Here is a 21,133-nt window from a genome sequence, read left to right on the forward strand (position 1 = left end):
TTAAATGATCAAGTGACTAAGTGGCCGAGTGATTGAACGGCTAAATACACATGTTATACTATTAATCCATTGAAAACATTTAAGTTTTATTATCCATGTTACAACCAGGTTTTCTGCTACCATGTTATGTGATAGTAGTGCTACTACGCCATTTTAAATTACCTAGCTTGTAGATGCGATTACAATAAAGTCTTCCACTTGATTCTCTAAATATTTTGAGAAAATAATAATGTAATTAACAAAATAGATTGCTGCGGTCCGTTTCCAATCCAGATGTGAATGAGAATTTGTGTTCGTTTGGGGCCGGTCTGAAATAAAAACGGGTCCAGAATCAAAACTAGCTTCTCTTTTCCTAGTCTCCACGGCCTAGTGTAATTAACAAAATAGATTGCTGCGGTCCGTTTTCAATCCAGATGTGAATGAGAATTTGTGTTCGTTTGGGGCCGGCCTAAAATGAAAACGGGTCTGGAATCAAAACTAGCTTCTCTTTTTCTAGTCTCCACAGCCCAGAATAAGATCTTCATGTTCATCCAAAAAGGATTATAAGAAAACTGAAATCTGTAACCCTATCGAGATATTAGGCGGGCCATTTAGACAGAGGATACAAGAAGGCCCACCAAGAGCCCAATAAGCGTGGAGGTCGCCTTGAGGAAAAGTAGCCGGCCTTGTTCCTCTCGTGCTCCCTTCCTTTCCTGCCCGTGCCCGCACAAGGGAGGAAGGGATTTCGTTTCGTTTCAGTTCGTTTCCTCCCGTTCGTTGAAGGAGCCGGCGGAGAGGCGAGGCGAGGCGAGGGGCGAGGCGAGCGGCACGGAGACGGGACCGACCTCGAGCCACCAGCCGCCCAAGCTCCCCGCGCCATGGATCCCATCATGAAGCTACTCGAGGACGACGAGGTGCCCCGCCTGACCTGGGCCTCTCTTGCCATTTTCGGATTCTTGTGGGGGAGTCACGGCGGGTGGATTTGATTGGAACCGTGCCCTTCCTCTTGTTCCGAATTGCGCAGGATGAGAGTCTGCACTCGGGTGCCGACGTCGAGGCCTTCACGGCGGCGCTGAACCGCGAGGTGGAGGCCAGCGCCAGCGCCAGCGCCAGCACCAGCACCAGCACCAGCGTCCCCGCCGGCTCCTCCTGCTCCTCGTCCCAGCACACGGATCACGGTTCCGGTGAGCCCCCAGACCCCGTTGCCCCTTTCTGTTCTCTCTTTGAATTCGCGGCGTGCTCTACTTGTGGCGAGAATTGGGGGTTACAGGAGTCAAGAAACGGGCACGGGTGGTTTTGGATAATGCGGCTCTTGGGTTGGGGAAAATAAGACTTCAACCAACGTTTCTTTTGTCTACGGTGACAGAATGCAGCTCCAGAGTTAAAAATGCTGAGCTCCATTTTTCTGTTTAGTGTCTGCACTGTGTAGGCAATTTGAACAAATGCGCCTCCATGAATCTCTCCTTCAAAAATAGGTTGGCTCAACTCTCTGATGAGTCTCTGATTGAGTTTGATTTGAATAGGGTTTGACATTTATGTCTTCTTACAAATAAATCATCACCAATATATTTTTAGAAAATAAATTGTGCTTCATGCTTCTTGATTGCATTGAAATAAAAAGAAAGAAAGTGCTCAAGACGTTTGGGGTCAAATAATAGTCTCTGGATTTGAAAATCATGTAGGTTTCTGAAATTAGCCTAGGATTTATTAGAAATAGCTATGGGTTTCTGACTTAGTTCAGTAATTATCACCAATATGTAGGTCTTATTTTAAGATTATCTGTGCTTGAGTTTGAATCAGATTGGATGATGTTTGTACAGTTGGTCATGGAGGTATGTAGTCTGCCAAAAAAAAATCATTTGAACTTGAAGACATGTTAGGGTTTCTGATTCAAAAATTATTCTAGAGTGGTTTCTATATGGGTGTTTGTGTGACCCTTTGACTATCGAGATTGGAACAGAGAATGAAATTTACACTTCTATTCTTGTTGTGATGGACTTTGCAACAAAAATAGAACTTGAAAACAACATAATTAGGGAGTTATCTGATGGTATTCTGTTTAGGAATGTATTTATGTTTCCCTTTTGTTTGGAGGATCTGAACCAGAGTTTTTTTGGCATTGGTGTTATGAGTGCAATGAAGTTTTGAAATAAAAGCTACATTAGGGATATTTTCAGCAAGTAAGCAAAAGTACATTTATTTTTTGTATCCATCTCTTAGCTTGCATGTGATGCTATGTTTTTTTTGTTTTGTTATTTCACTGTCCTCGGTTTTTCTAACCTATACTCGCTTGAGAAGCATTACTCCATATGGAAGAAAAAATATAGCTATCATGTGAAGGAAGCATATTGGTATATATGTATATTTTCAAAAGCTGGCCTCTTCCAAGTTTCACATAACTTTTAGGTATACTAGGTGAATTCCCCGCGCGTTGCTGCAGGATTTTCTTAAAAATAAATCATTATATATATATATATATATATATATATATATATACGGTATTCAATATATTTTGTATACATATATATGAATTTGACTTCATGTATTTTATTGTATTAGATCTGGTAAAGAATCGCTAAGCTAATAAAAAACAATAGAATATTTGATTGCATTATAGAGAAATAGGTGATCAAACAAATAACGTACTTGACTTGTATGATAATAAATTAATTATTTAAAGTATTTCACATGATATAAATGACATGGATATTTTGTAATTAATATGGGATGACATAGACTTAGTGGGGAATGACGTGGACACCTTACATGCAGAGATAGAATATTTAGTGGGTCACTTAGTGGAAAATGATGTGGACACCTTGCATGAAGAGAGAAATCATCTAGTGGGGTTTAACTTTATAAGAGTATATGATATGATAGTATTTCACATGATATAGATGACATGGATATTTAGTAATTAATATGGGATGACATAGACTTAGTGGGGAATGACGTGGACACCTTGCATGAAGAGATAGAACATTTAGTGGGTCACTTAGTGAGAAATGATGTGGACACCTTGCATGAAGAGAGAAATCATTAGTGGGGTTTAACTTTATAAGAGTATATGATATGATATGGTTTCCAATTTAAGGGGCATTATAAAGCTCTTGCTTGTGAGTTGTGGCATAGTTGGATCTTCCAGTGACTTCAATTGTATTGTCAATATGGGGCCCTTCTGATTTGATAACTACTCTCTATGGTGTACTAATAATAATGACTTGACACCTGAAATCCAGGATGTCCCAAAAATCTAGATTAGTGTCTGGCTTGCACAGAATTTCTAGTACCATGCATAGATCACACACATGCACAATTTTCAGCAACCATGGTGCATTTTACTCTTTTCCCATATACTATTATCTTAAATGACCCCCTTTGGTTGCTGACCTATGCTGTGATTGTTTTTATCAGTTTAGTCTAATACTCTGTACTTACATGGTTCCTGCATAATTTGACCTCCAATTGCAGGACTTTTACCTCAGGAACACAAGTCACTATTAAACCATGGTCATGGTCAGTGGCAAGATCCAGTAAAGAATGAAATTGTAAACCAGGAGAGCCAGCAACAGGAACAGACACATGCACTTAGAAATGATCAGCCGTCAAGACCTGAAATGGTTTCTCAAGGTTCTAATAACAACCCCCTTACCACTAATACACCAAAAGAATGTGATTTACTGAAGGCAAAGCAAGAGCCTGGGACCACATCTCAACAAGGTACTGTTGCTCAGCAGCAGCCTATGCAGCAAATGAAGAGTGAACAAACACCAATTATCACTCAGCAGCAATCTATGCAGCAAATGAAGAGTCAACAAACACCAGGCACGAACCAAACAAATAGTGCAACTACAACCGCAAAAGCCCCAGTCGTTACATTTCACATGTTAATTCCAATTTTGAGACGTTACCTTGACAAAGACAGGGATATGCAAGTGCAGTCCATTTTCGCCAAGTTGCGGGTTTGTATATTGTTTTTTCTTAATTTTATATTTGGTCATTGCTTGGTCAATCTGTAGAGAAAGCTCTAATAAACATATCGGAATCACAGAACAATAGAAATATGGATTACAGTATTAACTTTTATTTGCTACCAAACATCGGTTTGGATATTTTTAGTACTACTACACTAGAGTAATCCTATATTGATTCAAGTCAGTAAGACAGTAAGTCTCAAGTAATCACATGGGATCTTTTTTATTGTTTTTTATAGAACTTGCATGAAAGCCATTAATCTGCTTATCCTTTTTCTAAATTTGATCTTCTATTTTTAATAGAAAAATGAAGTCAGCAAGGAACACTTCTTAAAAGTTGTAAGGAATATTGTTGGTGATAAATTGCTTAAGCAAGCTGCTTCACAATATCAAATGCAGGTAAATAATCTTTTGACTTCATTGAGTTATATGTAAACATAGCCTGGCTTGCCGCCGTTTATAACTGTTGCTTAGCTTTGTACTTTTAGTAGGTCTGTCTATATACCTATCAGCATTTCATGTAGTCTTATTGTAGTCATTCTTACCAGCACCTTTTGTTTTGGGGGGTTGCTTACTCATTTTTTGTCAGCACACTGCTCAGGCACAGCGAAGCGCTCAGACAAATCCAAGCAACTATTCTTTATCAGGTCAAGTTTCTGGTCAGCAGACTGTTCCCAGTGGTTCTATGACAGGGGATGAACAGAAGGGATATCCAGGGGCTCACACCACCCCTATGAAACAAGCTATTGACAGCACTCGACCACCTCAATTTCGGCCGTCCTCGTCTGGCCAAATGCAGAGTAATACGGGTTATCCACCTTCACAAACCAATTTGCATAAGCCTAATGAAATGGGAAACATGTCGGATGGGAAAGGGGTGCATATGCTACAAAGTCGTCCACCCAATAACTCCATACCAGTACAAACAATGCAGCATCATGTGCAGCGTCCACAGACATCCTCACCAGTGTTTGGAGCAAATAGTATTCATGCACGTCCATTTCCGCGGCCAGTTGGAGGTCCAGCTGCACCATTTAGACCACAAATGGCAGATTCCAATCCAAGAGCACAATTGGTCCAGGGAGCTGTGGCCACAGTAGCTGGGAGTGTGCCAACGCGATCCATAGTGTCTGGAAATGTGCCAAGTAATCAATCTACTAGGCAACAATCAGCAAACAAGGAGCAAAAAACTAATTCTTTTGCTCCATCAGTACATATGAATAAGGAAACTGTTAGCCAAAACTCTGAATCTTCACAGAATTCTTTTGCTGCAATGCATGCAAAACAAGTCAATCAAGCCCTGGGATCTTCAAAAGTCGGTGCTGGCACGGAAAGCCAGTCACCACAATTGAGTGCGCCTAAGCCTTTAACCACAACAAGCTTAAGTCAGACTCAATCTCATGGCATTCAAGAAGAGGCTAAAATTCAGGTATGTATTAATTTGCTATTGTGTTGATATGTTTTCTTGTACTTTTTGTTGCACATAAAAAAATCATTTCGAAAATATTACTTCCCGAAGGTTTAATTTGTTTGACAATTTGCATTATCTTTCTTATTAAGTTATATGAAACCTTGAAATGTTCTTGGCTGATCTTGCCAATGCCAAACTTCTATGTGAAACTCATATGACCATACCAAGCTGCATTTACTCATACACATAACTACACTTGAAACTTGATATTGATCAGTTGAGCATGTTCAGCAAGTTTACCAGTTAGTTTTCCTGCCTGTTTGCGAACTAAAGCAAGGACAGCTATCATAGATAGAAGCCTATGTAGGGATACTACAGAGAAACTTCTATATAGAGTGGAAATAATAGCAAGGGAAGACTATTTTTTAGTGAAAAAGCAGAAACATCCTTTGCAGCCGACGCAATTTAATGCACATTGCGCTTCTAGGGATTGTGCTATTTCTACTTAGGTAATTGGCTAATTGTCTTTTTTTAAGAAGAAAATAATAGCCCATTGGACTTACCATGCATTGGAAAAATGACCGGAAAATCATATGACACCCTTGTTAGCTAAAAATACCATGTTACAATGTTTCGAAAATCATCTAAAAAATCATGTATGCAGCACACCTAAAGTTAGTTATAGCCACAACAATTCAGTTTGAAATTCGTCTTTGATGCTGAGATTAAGAAAACAGAAGTGTCACTGTCGACACATGATGATCGGTGCCAGGTTGACTGCTTGTCTATTTTGCTTCTTGGCATGTAGGATGAATTTCAAACTAGATTGTTGCGGCTATACTCAACTTCATGTGTTGCTTTGATTTTTTGAGACTTTTGAATATTTAGACCATAATTTGGATCTCAATCTACCTTTGATGTATGCTGTCAAGGTTATAATAATAAATCATAGGGTGAGTAGATCCAAATAATCTTGCTGTGGAACTTGTGAAGCTCTTAAAGGTGCCCCTTATGATATAGCAACAGGCAATCTGATTGATGCACAATCTAGTAAATGAGTCTTCTGTCACTCCGTGAAGATTAAGTTGTTGCATGCAGAGTTTGATCTCTATTAACTGAGAAGCAGTGTTTTGAGCAAGGAAAAGAAAGTTTTGTAACCAGCATGTCATTTAAATGTGTCTCCTTTAGATCATTTTGCATTCAAGTGCAATGAAATAATTTGCGAAGTGGAACTTCAAGAATTAAATTTGACTTACAGTTGATCATAAACAAGTAACTGCTAATCACTTGCAACAGCTTATATTTCCACTACAAGTGCTATACTGCTATCCAAAAAGTTTTTGCAAACACCATAGAATATTCTTTTTGGAAAGCTCTCAATTTCTGAATATGTATCACTTGATCATATCACGGACACGAATTTGAATGGCTTTAACTCCACAGGGGTTGTGGTCTTTACTGAGATGTGATCAACTCATGCTGTCCGATAATTGCAGAACATGCCATATGCAACAGGGAAGATTATTGTAATACCATGACTAAAATTCTTTAAGTCCGAGGTTACTTCAGGAGCTTGTGTTGGGTATTCGTGTGGCCGAGTAGCGTAGGACATGGCTAAGGTGGCGGCAGCTCGTGATCTTTATGGCTGGCGGACAACGGTATCTCGTGCTTGTGGCTGGGGTGGTGGCTCATCCTCGTGCTCATGAGCTCATGACTGCAGCTGCGGTGGTCGTGCAGGATGACACAAGTCAGCTTGCAGTGTCAAGTTAGGGTTGGAGCAGAAATCAGGAAATAAACAAGGGGTTATGGTTGTAAATGGTCAGCCTGAACCCTATGAGGTTTTTTTTTTCATTTCTATTTTTGGGTATGTCGGCCTGTTCGGGCTACCTGAAGTTGAAATCACAAATTCTGACCTCAACCCGAAGTTTGCTCTGAGATGAATAATCAAACCTGGGCCCTCCCAAGGACCAATCCAGAGCCTGATGGGAAAGGTTTTTCCTGGTTGGGTTTGCAGTCCGAGTTGGTTGGGCCCAACTTATGAGCCTTGAATTTCCAAACATAGCATCTCCATGTTAACTTTTTGACATAATGCAAGGATGAAACTGGAAGCACTGTGCTATGGACATGAGGGCTTGCCCCACACTGGGTTAGGCCATAAGGGAATATTAGACCCCTGGTGTTACAATTATAACAAACCTTTGTAATTTGTTCCAACATCATTCTGCAACTGGACTTTTTCTTTAAGAAAAACGGTGTTGGGTTGTAGCTTCCTAACAATTCACAAACCTGAGTGCATCTAAGTGCAACAAGTCCTAGATGTGTGCCCCCTGCAGATGAAAAGCTCAATATCAATGGCTTCCCTATAAATCCATACTCGTTAGTAGTTAGTACTTCCATGATCCATGTAGAATTTGTGCCAGAACTCATTAACCTATTCATCCAAGTCCACTCCGTACTATATTTGTGATTGTATATGGTTGATGACCCATATCAGATCTTTCAGAGTGGCTTGTATATGTGTGCAACCACATAACCACACAAGGAATCTGTTATGAACGAGGGTATTTTAGGATAGATAACTAGGCCTTATGCTTTGCCAAGAGCTTTAGGATAACTAGGCCTTATGCTTTGCCAAGAGCTTGAGAGATTGAGGGAGACTAGAATTGTTTCTTCATAATTCATTGCTTGCTTTCCATTGTGCCCCATGGGCTGAATATAAAAGGTACATAGGACTAACACCTCTTGTGCCTAGACAATATGGTACTATTCCTATAGACAAATAACTATGAGAGACACTAATTAACACTAATGGGCTTAAGGCCCAACTAGGACACTTGCGCCCTACGGCGCCCCTCTTTATGCCCATGACATCTCCCCCGCCCTTGGAGACCCAGCTCGTCCTCGAGCTGGAGAACTGAAGCGAAATAGGGTTAAGCCTTTTACATCTCGGCTTCCCCTTTTTATTGAAGACTAAAATATAAGGATATCCACCTGGATCCCATGGAAAGAGCGCCTCTGCTGGCTTCATGTAGACTGAAGGGTGGAGTGTGAAGCAGCTGGCTCTTATGCTGAAAGTGTCTAGCACCACGGCAGGCACAAGGATGAATGAGATAGCCTTTGATGCCTGATGCTGGATGCTGATGTGAGGTCGCTGCACTGGAAACGCCCATACTTGAACCTCCACTGCAATTGGAGCCGCAGGCCGTATCGGCGAGTCCGAGTGGATGAACACGTACGACAACGTCGAGCTGAAGAGCATGCGTATCTGCCGCACCATGCGACGGACAAGCATTCCTCGCACTGCTGCCTGGAGGCGCACCGTTGCTTGCTCCTTTGATGCTTTTGTGGCACGAAGAGCCTGCGCTCGGCGACGTGCCAGGAGTCCCCGTGCTGCTGCCTGGAGGCGTACAGCTGCCCGGCGTTCACGGTCCTCCTTCTCGAGACGCACCCGGAGGCGGTCCAGCTGTGCGGTTATCTCCGCAAGGCTGCGCAGGCAGTTGTCGACACCAAGAGACAGCCGGTGGAGCGGATTGGGGCGCGGAGTTGGTTTGAAGCGCCGCTGCAGGAGCTCGGTGAAGCGACGCCATGCCGGGTATTCATCTTGCGTGACTTGGCGGAACCACTCGCGGGCATCAGCTTTCAAATTGCGAGAAGCTAGCCGTACCCGTTCTTCCACCATGATGCGCTCCCGGCGGAAGTAGAGCTCGCACTGGTTGATGAAGGCCTCCGGATCAGAGGTTCCATCAAACTGCGGGAACTCCATCATGTACGGGCGTCGACGGGTCGAGGTCGCGCCTGCTGGATCGGCGGCGGACAGTGCTGATCGGATCGGGATCGGAGAGTTGGCTCAGCGGCTGGAAGCAGGGTTGTGGCTGCGCGAGATGGTGGTGGGGGTTGGGCTGTGGTGGTGGCGGCGCGTAGTGGGGAAGCGGCGGCGGCGTGGTTAGGGTTGAGGTGACGTTGCTGCTGGCTGCCAGGATCGGCTGATCTTTTTTTTTTTTTTGGAAACAAAGGGGATCGACGGGATAGTTGCTGTTGGCGGTGGCTGATGGAGAGGGAGGCGCGGCGGCTGGGGGCTGTGGTGGTGGATGGCCGTGGAAGATGGATCGGCCGGCGATCTGGATTGATTTTTTTTTTTTTTATGTAGAGGATTGGCAGCAGATGTGGATGGATCGACAGACTCGTGATACCAGATGTTATGAACGAGGGTATTTTAGGATAGATAACTAGGCCTTATGCTTTGCCAAGAGCTTTAGGATAACTAGGCCTTATGCTTTGCCAAGAGCTTGAGAGATTGAGGGAGACTAGAATTGTTTCTTCATAATTCATTGCTTGCTTTCCATTGTGCCCCATGGGCTGAATATAAAAGGTACATAGGACTAACACCTCTTGTGCCTAGACAATATGGTACTATTCCTATAGACAAATAACTATGAGAGACACTAATTAACACTAATGGGCTTAAGGCCCAACTAGGACACTTGCGCCCTACGGCGCCCCTCTTTATGCCCATGACAGAATCTAACTTATATGTTATGTAGTGAAAACATGCAATTATTTAAAACTAGCAATTGAGTAAATATCCTAACGAACAAAAGAATGGAGTGGATAACAGTAAAATATTGTAATTTGATGGGAGCATTAATGGTATGTTTATACCTTGTTAAACCCATGTTTGCATGGGTTTAACATGCAAACATGGGTTTTGCATCCATGGTGTTTGAGGAAAAAAAAATGTTTGCATCCATGGCTGCATGCTTGGTTGAGTTCTGTTCATTTCTTATAGAATCTCATGTGTTCACTCATTTTTTATTTTTTTTTGCCTTTTACTGAATCTCACAATGTCACAATTCAGCATTGTGGGTAATTGTTTTGCCATTGTATTCTAATCAGTTTGCTTTTATTGTTAGATCCAATCTTCTGTGCAAGCACCTCCTGCAGCAGCTTCTAAAACACCCCAGAGGAAGGCAACTTCTGGACAGAAGAAGCCTTTGGAAGCATTAGGCTCATCCCCTCCACCATCTAGGTAAGTTCAATGTCTTTTCTTAGTCTATAATTACATTCTGTTTTGCCTCTGAGGTGTTTTATGTTTTGTCAGCAAAAAGCAGAAGGTATCTGGAGGTTTCCATGAACAAAGCATTGACCAGCTTAATGATGTCACTGCAGTTAGTGGTGTTAATCTGAGGGTACTTGACTTCTTATTCATCTGTTTTGTTTATTTGCTTTGTGCATGACATTTTCCATGTAGCACCTATTATTTGATGAATTTTGAAGGTATAACAGTTTGTCCTTTCTGTCAGGAAGAAGAGGAACAACTTTTCTCTGGTCCAAAGGAAGAGAGTCGAGTTTCAGAAGCTGCTCGGAAAGTTGTTCAACTAGAAGAAGAAAAGCTCATTCTACGGAAGGGACCCCTGACCCAAAAATTAGCTGTAATCAGTTAAGACCTCCATCATTTTATATTTTACTTGATAAAAAAAATATTTTGGCATCTATTCTCTGACTATGATGTTTCGGCAGTGAGTAAATGTAATTTGAAGGTCATTGGCACTGATGTGGAACGCTGTCTGTCCATGGTGAGATTATCCTGTAAAATGCTAAAAGCCTTTCCGGTTGTTTTGGCTATGTATATCTAACTTAAAATTTTACCAGTGTGTGGAGGAGAGGTTACGGGGGTTTATAAGCAGTATAATAAGGTTCTCAAAACAGGTATGGTATCTTTAAATTCATTCAGTTTTCTTTCCCAAATAAACTATCTGAGATTTCGAATTCACTAAACATGTTCTTATTGTCTGTAGAGGGTTGATGTTGAAAAGTCAAGGCATCGTTTTTATCCGTTATCTTCAGATGTTCGCAGTCATATTATGAGGGTGAACCGAGAAGCAAGAGAACAGTGGGAGAAAAAGCAGGCTGAAGATGCTGAGAGAATTAGGAAGCAAAATGATGTTAGTTCTGCACGATGTTTCAGTTTGATTTTTAATCTCTATTCACATAAATCATGACTTAATGATCTAAGGTGAATAAGGAACACTTGCCTTATAATATTCATTTGCCAATATATGTCATGTGCAAGGTTCTTAAGGAGTCACCTAGTCGACAAGGCATATCTAGGTAGCCACAAGTGCCTCTTGCCTCCTATGTGTCACCTAGGTGACAAGATATAATCAAGTCCCCACAGGATGATTTACTACCTTCAGAACCTTGGTTATATGTAGTTTAACACTTCTCTAGTATGTGCTAGTGTTAATGTCAAGCAAGTTTGCTAGTAAATATATGGTTAAAAGCTGGAGTTTCTAACTCCAAATCACATCCATTGTTGAATCATACATTTGGTATCCCACACCAAACTACATGTGACTGATCAGTAACCACATATAGCATGACGCAGATTCCATTTGGCCACCTTTTTCCCCATTAAACAAAAACTGTTTTGACCTCTTTGTTAAGTGAGATTCCTTTACTCATACTGCCTTCAGAACAATTGCCTCATGCTTCTTCAGTGCATCATCTTTTGGAAGATACTACGACAATTATCATATGTTTCAATTAGTGTTCTTGGTGTAGCTTTCAGGACTGGGTAGTTTTAATGAGTGTATTTGTATGTGCAGGGAGATGGCAATGCAAATGTTGATCTAGAAAAAGACAAAAACGAGACTCGTGGTTTATCAAAGCATGCAAAGGTTAGTCTCTGTCCATAGTAATGGGATACTTGTACACTAGAGTTGTTGATGATTCTGTTTATTGTATGCAGACTTACAAGGAGGACGATGATAAGATGCGAACTACAGCTGCAAATGTTGCTGCACGAGTTGCAGCTGGGGGAGATGACATGCTGTCAAAGTGGCAATTGCTAGCTGAACGAAATAAGCAGAGAAGTGAGGGAGGTGATGGTTCTTCTGGCTCTATACCAGGTAACATGTTGCAACACAGGCCATCACTGAAATCTGGGAAAGACTCGAGGGAAGAACAGGAAGTTGAAAAGAGAGGCTACTCCACAATGCTTGGATCTGGTAAGACTGATCTCCTTTCTCTTGTATTCTTGCTGTTAAACAAGAGTGCACTACACATCTGTGGTCTGTATTCTCTTGTTTTGAATTTTCAACACATAACCGTGTAGTCTTATAATAATTATTAGAATAATGATTTGCAACTTGATGTAAACACTAAATTTGCGTACTGTGAGCCCAATTAGTTGGTCTATATATTGTTCAAGGTTAGTAGTAGGGTTCCGAGTGTGTGTATGCTGTCTGGGTGCCTTGTCTGCTTGTGTATGTCAAGTTGGCTAAGTTTACCTTTTGTATTCAGGTGGTACCATGATATTAGTAGTTGAGACATTTCTCAACAATAAGATGCTTATTCAGGGAAATGCAGTGCATAGCATACTTTGTATCCTTTTATTTTCATTCATAGCTGTTATAAGTGTGCGATGATGTGGGTCAGCACAATGTTCTTTTGGGAAGAGCTCTGCAACTCTTTTTTTTTGGAACGCAATAGAGCTCTGCAACTCGCTCAAGCCTCACATGTTACCTCATATGGTTATGATATTGGTTTTATTGTTATAAATCATCAATTTGTTATTCAAATGGTAGCATAAGTTGTCAGAACACTGCAGAACCTAAATTTTGTTTGTGTGCAATTTAAATTATTTTAATTTTCTTGAAGGAATCTGTCTAAGATATATGTGCTGATTAAAAGGAACTTGGCGCTTGATTTTCTTAAACGAAGCAAATATTCAGCAGTAGTACCATTTGGGGTTCATTCTAAACAAACTATGAATGACATGAAAATGGTGAAGGACTTGAGAGATCATGTTCCCTACAAAGTTCGTGATGAGAAATATGATTGGAGTGCTTGAAATAGCACTTCCAGCCCATCGTCCTTGTACTTAAAATAACTTAAACATCTTATGCAAAGAAAAATATATTTGCGTCTTTGGACCCATGAAATGTTAATTGGCAAGTTGCAGATGTAGAATTTATGAGCTTAATGTGCAAAACATCTGTAGGCCCTGCCATCTATGCCATCCCTGGATTTCTGTTTTCAGTTTTGAAGTGTACACTTATCCATTTTAAAATGTTAATTATGTGCCATTCTACCAACGCTAATTCAGTAAAAACTACAAATATTCTTTAAAATGACCTCATTTCAAATTCAATAGAACCTAAGCCGACAATACCATTCCTTTGTTTATCAGGGTACCACCAAACAATCTAAGTTGATTAAACTTGTATAATATATAAACAACACATATTCTAGAATGTAAGATATGAACAAATTTATTTTAAATACTGAATTTTCTAGGTTAAGTCAAACTGAGTAATATCTAGCATGCATGCACTAGTTTGTTTTCATAGTCATAAATCTTTTGCATTTTTTCTAGGTGGTGTTAGAAGGTCATCGCTAACAAAAGTGGTGCGGAGTGTTTCCATAAAGGATGTGGTAGCAGCACTTGAACGAGAGCCTCAGATGTCAAAATCCTCGTTACTTTTCCGGCTGTACGGAAGGCCATTGACAGAACCATCTGCAAAGTAATTTGCAGTAAAATCATTGCACTTCATATTACAGAGGGGCATCTTTTGGTCAATATGAGGGAGCCCAATCACCAAGTGATGGGGATGATTGGTTGACGATCAATTTTGCGGGGATTTGACAATTACTTGCAAGCCAGCGTTTCCCTGGAGCCATTTTTGTTTTTCAAGGGAGCAGTCTGCAAATGTTTCTTTTTTTTCAGTATTTTTTTCTCTCTATATAATTATCTGTTGGTTACAGCGCCCAGCCAACTTCAGCTGGCATGAACATCGTTATAGTTTTGTATAGCAGATGGAGTAGGATGTTCCTTGAGATGCTTATGACTTGCCAAGTGTTTTATTCTTTTTTATCATGCGATAGAATTGTAACCAACATTTTTTACCGTTGTACAGAAAACATGAAATGTATGTATTGGAGGCTTAAATTTATTCATGAACAATATGTACCCTCATTTCTCAATGGATTGTTTGGGTTTGCAAAATATCAACACGGCTGCATAAAAGCAGCTATCCATCGGGACAAAATATCAACCAAGCAGAACTTGTCTGAATACATTCTTTTTTATGTTGTTGCTGAATGCACACAGAATATCACGACCTGCTATGACACCCTTGTCAAATCTTGTCTGAATATTATACATTTATATAGTCACGGCATTCTCCAAGCTACGTAGGTTTCTACTACTATCTTGTTTTTCCTCCTTTCAACTAGGGACGGGATACATTGTTGATTGTTATGCATCGGTGTCGGCATCTAACATCCAAAGTCGTAGGGAACCAATCCTTGTAGCTCTGGACCGTTGAGCCTGCTGTTGTTCTCAAAGCTGGAAAGTAGAGATGTGTTAACGCTTTACCAAAATCATACGGATTCACATTGAAGTTCTAGTTGTTGAGAAAAACACAAGTTCAACGATCTAGCATTGAAACAATGCAATATCAATGTATGGTCTTAGGCTCTTAGCTGACATAGGTTCTAATCAATTTTGTGCATTGTTTGAGGATCTATCAACCCACTCATAAAAACATGTCATCTAGGATAAGATTTGGTCAAAACTGCAAACATCAATAACTTTTAATTTATTTAGTTGCAAACATGTAACATATATGTGTAGGTTTGTATCGGAACACATTTGCAAAATCTCATAATTTTGGAGGACCTTAAGAGCACATTCTTGAAGATAACAGCAGTCAGAGATGTGCAAAGTCCAGAGGTAGTGTTCCGACATTAGAGAATCAAAATCTAGCAAAACCCAGCTGTTGTTTCAAGCTGTAGGTGTTTTCCACAACATATGTAGTAAGTCAGCTTTGATGCATACCTTCGGAGAGGAAAGGTTGAGAAAGGTCCATCAACAGGAATAGTTCCGCAGAGATCATTGTTCGACAAATCGCTGCATGTCAGAGGACATACCAACAATCAGTGACCATGCAAATTGAAGAAACAACGGAATATGATAAAGGTCTACACTCACATGACTTTCAGGTTGGAGAGCTTGGCAAACTCCCTTGGAATTGATCCTGTAAGCTTGTTGTTGTTCAAGCGCCTATCAAGAGAAACGTGATCAGGTTTCAGTAAACAGCTGAGGAAAGCTTTTTGCGTGCCCATTGGAATTACAAGATTCAAACCAAATTCCTTTTGACCTGAAGTATCACATAACCACTTGTCCATTTCTAACTCAGAAACACCTAAGAGTACTAGTGCTCTTCTAAAAAGAACTGTTTTTGTGGTTAGCAAAACAGCTGTTGCGAAGATACATACATGAATCTGAGTGAGTTGAGCTTGGAAAGCGACTTGGGGATTCCTCCAGTGAGCTTGTTGGCATACAAATCCAAGCTGATCAGGTTCTTGAGGTTGCCCAGTTCCTTTGGGATCTCACCGTCAAGATTGTTCCTGTATAGCTCCCTGCAGATGAAAATCCAATTTCCATTAAAACTCAATCAAGCTCCACTCTGTATCAGAAATTCTAGAACTCAGATAATACGTACAGGTATTTGAGGTTGACAAGGCGGCCGAGCTCAGGGCCGATGGAGCCAGAGACGTTGGAGTTGCCTAAATCCCTGAAACATTTTGTCACAAAGGACAGAGTCATCAGATAACATAATCATCGACTCTTAAACAAGATACAAGTTAATGAAGTAGGAAAGCTTGATATTCTTAGTTATGCTCCTAACTAGAGATGTTTGGAAATAAACAAAGAAATCCCCACTCGAATGGGCAATTTTGGGGGCCAACGGACCATGAAATTGTAGCAAATCATTCGAGGACTGGACCATCCAATCATCCATTTTTTTTAAAGATAAAGATCATCCAATCGTCCATTGCTATGGCTCCACATGTAATCTGCGAGGCACATAGCAGCTGGCAGCTGCGCATCCTGGATCTCGGAAACAAAGATTTGTCTCCAGGCAGGCGGGTCGCCGTGTGATCAACTCAAAGCAAGCGCCGATGGACTTTTCTTTTTCTTTTTTTTTTCAAGATACAATTAAACATCGGATTGTTGCAACCAAGAATCAAAGTTGCCGAACAGAGACGTTCAAATCCACACAGGAAGCTCGGATGGATAGGGGAAGCAAGGGTGAGATCGCCGGCAAGAGAAGAGAGAAGAAGAGAGAAGAAGTAACTCACAGGCGGACGACGCGGCTGGCCTGGTCGCAGGTGACGTGGAACCAGGTGCAGGGGTTGACGAGCGTGGGATCCCAGCTCTGCAGCACGCCGTTGGGGTCGGACAGCCGCTGCCGCAGCGCGTAGAGCGCGTCGCCCTCGTCGTTGGACGCCCGCGCGGGGGCCGCGAGGGCGAGGGCGAGGGCGAGGGCGGCGGCGAGCAGGGCACCGAGGACGCGAGCCGCCATCGGAGACTGGGAGACCGGCTCTGGCTCTTCTTGCTTGTTGCCTCTGCGTTCTGGTGCGCGCTGCTCTGCTCTCCGGTGTGAAAGGGGAAAGCAAATGAGGGCAGCTCCGAAGCGGGGCGGCGGAGGAAGGATGGGAGCCTGCCGGTTCAGCTTTGAGGGAGTGGAAAAGGGCCGGAAGCTGCCTGCCTGCGTGCTGATGAAGGGGGTTCAGCTGTGGCTGTGGCTGGCGGTGGGCCTGTGGGCGGTCAAGTCAGCACAACTATAGTAGGAGTACAGCGAGGACGGCCAAGTCCACGGTCCAATGTGGACCAAGCACCACGAGGAAGATGGACCAAAATGCGATGCGTACCCGGCGGGGGTACCACGAGCAAGAATCACAGGTTTGCACTGGCTTCTGCTCCATGATTTCGCCGGAGTCCGTCCCCCTGTTACGTAATAAACTGAAAATCAGGTTGGTCTTGGGAACTCCTCATGTCTGCCTCAGAGTTCAGACCAGACCATGCATGTTCAGCGCTAGGTAATACTCCCTCTCTATCCATAAAGAAAGTCATTTTGGATAAGGTTCATGTCAAACATTGAGAATATAAATAATAAATAACTTTTAAGTTGTTGATTTTGGAAATGTGAAAACCATATGAATAGATTTGTCTTGAAAAATATTTTCATAAAAATATATAAATATTTTTATAAAAAATAAAGAGTCAAAGTTAGACTTTAGAGACTGTATCGTTATTCTAAACGGCTTTTTTTTGGGTATGGAGGGAGTACATGCTATACTCGATCTTGAGACAAAAGCCTGGTCTAGTTTAAAAAAATTTAAAATTCCCTATCACAATAAATCTTTAGACGCATGTATGGAGAATTAAATATAGATAAAAACAAAAACTAATTAGTCTATAATTAGATAATAATTATCAAATACAAACAAATAGGCTACAATAGCTAAAGCCAAAAATTTTGGTAAACTAAACAAGGACAAAATACGTAGCTCGGCAAAAGACCACCTTACGTCTTATTAATTAGGATGAAGAAAGTAGTTCAATTGTTATTTTCCTTAATTATTGTGTGCTAAAGCTACCTAAAACATTCTCTCAGAGAGAGGGTATTGGTTTTGGTTCTGAGCAGTAGCACCGTAGTTGGAACCTAGGTTGCATAACTCTTTTACGGTAGAGATAGCAACACACTTCGCAAAGCACCTACACTAATCACCTATTAATACGCTTAGCACTTTGATGGTTTGAGCAACTAAAATTTAGTCTCAACTCATGTGACAACTGCTTGGGTTCTCACACACACCTAAAATAGCCGGCCATGGGGGGTATTTATAGGCCCCAAGCAAATAGAGCCGTTGGTCCTTGGAGGGGCGACTGACCGGACCCGACTCTTGGTCCAGACCGGACTCTCCTGGTAGAGTCTGGTCACTCCGTAGCTCTCCTAGTAGAGTCCGGTCACTCCACAGGTGACCATTGAAGCCAAAATGAAATAATGGTTTATAGCAGTCGATAAGTCTCGTTCTTTCCTAGACACCGCTAATCGGAATACAACAATCGTACCATTTTGTGGAATAGAAATCAGCCCACAACCTCACATCATAAACATTCTAGGGTTTAGTTGTTTCCCCAGAATAGGCCTTGCTCCGAATGAGAAAGCCTTTGGTCCTTACAAATCCGTTTTTGCCGAGCATAATATACATATTTGCTCAGTCACAACATAAGGAACCCCCAATGTTCCTCAAAGCCTTGAATGCGCACCTTAGACTAACAGTGGGCCATGCTCAAGACCGGACGCATGACTGAGTCTAGTCGTGTTGATCGGATGCTGCCATTGTCGAGTCTAGTTGTCCAGTCGCCTGAGTCCTGTCATGCCATGCCATCTGGAGTCGCTCTGTTGATTCTCGACCGGACACGCAGGTCGCAGGGTCCGGTCCTCACTTAACTCTGTGGTTTAGTGATCAGACGCTGAAGGGAGGGTTCGGTCGCCCTTAAGTCAGGGTCTGGTCCACCCTATTGCGCTTCGATGACTTCATTCTTCGCTACCTTTCGTCCATCTTGGTTTCTATCTTAATGCTTGAACTTTGCTTGACATCTTGAGCTTCCTATTATGCTTCTAAAGTCTTTGCTTGAGGCGTTGATCATTGGATCACATAGTCGTCTTCGTCCAAGTCACTGTTGCACTCTATTGGACTACAAAACAAACACTCGCAAATTCATTAGTCCAATTTGGTTTTTGTTGATCATCAAACACCAAAATCCAAACTTGAATTGGCCGAGGTCCATTTTTCTTACAATGTCTACACTTTTATTAGGCAACTCTAGTGATTTTTCTTCTCTAGGACCAGAGTTGCAGCCCAGGCCCTATATTTGCTTCTTATTTTGAGCCATTAAGTATATGTAAGAAGATTAGGGTAGCTATACCTTTTTTGCCTTTTTTTGGAAAAAAGAAAGTGGAGCTTAGTAAACTACTCTCTCCATCTCGAAATAGTGTGTTATGACTTCTAAAATTTATACTGAAATATAATGTATTACTCATATTTGGCAAAGTTTTTATTAAAAAGAAAAATATAATTTGAGGATAAACCTCTTGTTGGATTTAACCATGGGTACATACATCATGTATTCACTTAAGTCATTTTAGAATGTGTTATTATAGGACAACGAGAGTATATATTAATAGAAAAAGAAGACAATCTTGGCTTTAACTCAAAAAAACAAGATGTCGAGATGACAGGGAGATAATTGTATGTAACTTCCTTTTTCTCCTTCAATTTATGCTTGGGTTGAATTTATATTTGGTTTTATAGTTTCAGGAAGCTCTCGTTTGCAGAAGGGGTGGGGACGTAACTTTGTTTTAAGCAATGTCAGTGTGCGCCTGAGGGCATGTAATCAATGATAATGACAAGACAAGTAATCGAGTGGAATGCACACTCATTTTCTCTTTGGAACTACGGCATTCATCAAGTACAAGTTCCTACGTAAGTTAGGTACTAAACTACTAATCCACATCCACGTGATCTATCCATATCTCTTGTAAAGTTAATTCCCATGACAAGTCTATTTCAACATACAAGCCATCCACAGCATCACTCACTAATTATCCACATCATCTTCACTAATAGTCATATCATCCCACTGCTTTCAACATCTTAATATGAGCTATCCACGTTATCTTCACTTAATTTCATTCCAAATTGTTGACAATTCACACAATAATGTACGGGGTATCTTCTAGTATTTTGTATATATATGTGATGGCAACAAGATATAAAGCTCAAAATAAGGCACAACTAATACAGTGATGTATATAATACTAAGGGCATACTTGGATCAAATTACCAGCTAAAATTAGTATTAGAAGATCCAAACAGACCTGCTAATAAACTTACCAATTATGAGTTGGAGGGTTACTAGGTCCTATTTGGATCCTATAGATAATAGTTATCTTGCTAGTAGTTCTCTTTTGGATCGAAATAGGTACAACTAATAAAGTAGCTAATTATTAGCTAGAACTATAGATAACAACTATCTTACTACTTGGATCAAATCAGATAATAGCAGTTAATCAATTATGTGTGCTATTAGCTAGCTAACTACTAATGGATCTAAATAAGGTCTAATTAACTATTAGTTTTATTAGCAAGTTTAGAGTTGTTAATATTGCTAATAGTTTATACGCACCTTTAAATCACTATCCAACCACCTATTAGCAGGTGGATCTAAACAATCCCCTGCTAAATTAGTAGTAGCTACTATTAGCTACTAATGGATCCAAACGGGGCCCACCTAAGTATACTAACAATTTGCGCACTGGCCGGTTTGATTGCCAAATCAACAGAATATGACCCGAATTATAATTAGAGTTTTGTGGGGACACCTAGATGATCCGTGGTTCGGGTTATATTTATTAGCGGGTTTGTTTTCATATTTGATTGCAATTAGTCCGTCCTTAAATACATTTTGTAAGTCCGTATGAGAAGAGTTGAGAGAGACAACTCATTGCATTCTCTGCGTTCTGTAAACTCTCATCATATAGTGAAGATCGTCGGTTAGCATGCGTGGTTTTTTCCGCAAGGGTTTTCCACGTAAAAAACTGTGTTTCGTGTGTTCGATATATTATTGCCTTAATTATTTCGTAGCAGTAATATACGCAGGGGAAATTTTAATAAAACGGCTAAGTTTAATTTGCAGTACGTGGTCGATCAGTCTCTCTCTGCTGAACGCCTGTACGTGAATCGGTGGGCGGGCGAGCGTGCATAATGCACAGCCACAGCTCAAATCGGATCCGGCAAAAACTCCCGCCGGCGTCGGGTCGCGCGCGCGCGCAACGTGTCGCGTGGCACCGCGACCGCCTCCACCGACATCGTCGCGGGACGCAGCGACCATTTCCTCCGCGCATGCAGG

General features: G+C 41.3%; 2 protein-coding genes across 3 annotated transcripts; one reads left to right on the forward strand and one right to left on the reverse strand.

Moving 5' to 3' along the window:
- On the forward strand, positions 705 to 14,322 carry LOC8063215 (transcription initiation factor TFIID subunit 4b). Of its 2 annotated transcripts, none has more exons than XM_021464280.1 (14): positions 705 to 893; positions 1,004 to 1,163; positions 3,451 to 3,941; positions 4,257 to 4,352; positions 4,543 to 5,382; positions 10,275 to 10,390; positions 10,463 to 10,550; positions 10,665 to 10,800; positions 10,882 to 10,937; positions 11,014 to 11,070; positions 11,160 to 11,306; positions 11,970 to 12,041; positions 12,113 to 12,371; positions 13,742 to 14,322. In XM_021464280.1, exons 1-14 carry the CDS (start codon positions 858 to 860, stop codon positions 13,891 to 13,893), a joined length of 2,706 nt encoding a protein of 901 aa, XP_021319955.1. In that variant the 5' UTR covers positions 705 to 857; the 3' UTR covers positions 13,894 to 14,322. The 2 variants fall into 2 exon arrangements, with proteins under 2 accessions (XP_021319955.1, XP_021319962.1); XM_021464287.1 differs by having other exon boundaries at positions 4,555 to 5,382.
- On the reverse strand, positions 14,363 to 16,933 carry LOC8066253 (leucine-rich repeat protein 1). The gene is made up of 6 exons (XM_002467617.2): positions 16,513 to 16,933; positions 15,873 to 15,944; positions 15,646 to 15,789; positions 15,359 to 15,430; positions 15,206 to 15,277; positions 14,363 to 14,713 (listed from the first exon to the last, which is right to left on the reverse strand). Exons 1-6 carry the CDS (start codon positions 16,734 to 16,736, stop codon positions 14,644 to 14,646), a joined length of 654 nt encoding a protein of 217 aa, XP_002467662.1. The 5' UTR covers positions 16,737 to 16,933; the 3' UTR covers positions 14,363 to 14,643.

The sequence above is a fragment of the Sorghum bicolor genome, chromosome 1 (genome assembly GCF_000003195.3).
Source record: "Sorghum bicolor cultivar BTx623 chromosome 1, Sorghum_bicolor_NCBIv3, whole genome shotgun sequence".
NCBI classification, from domain to species: Eukaryota; Viridiplantae; Streptophyta; class Magnoliopsida; order Poales; family Poaceae; genus Sorghum; species Sorghum bicolor.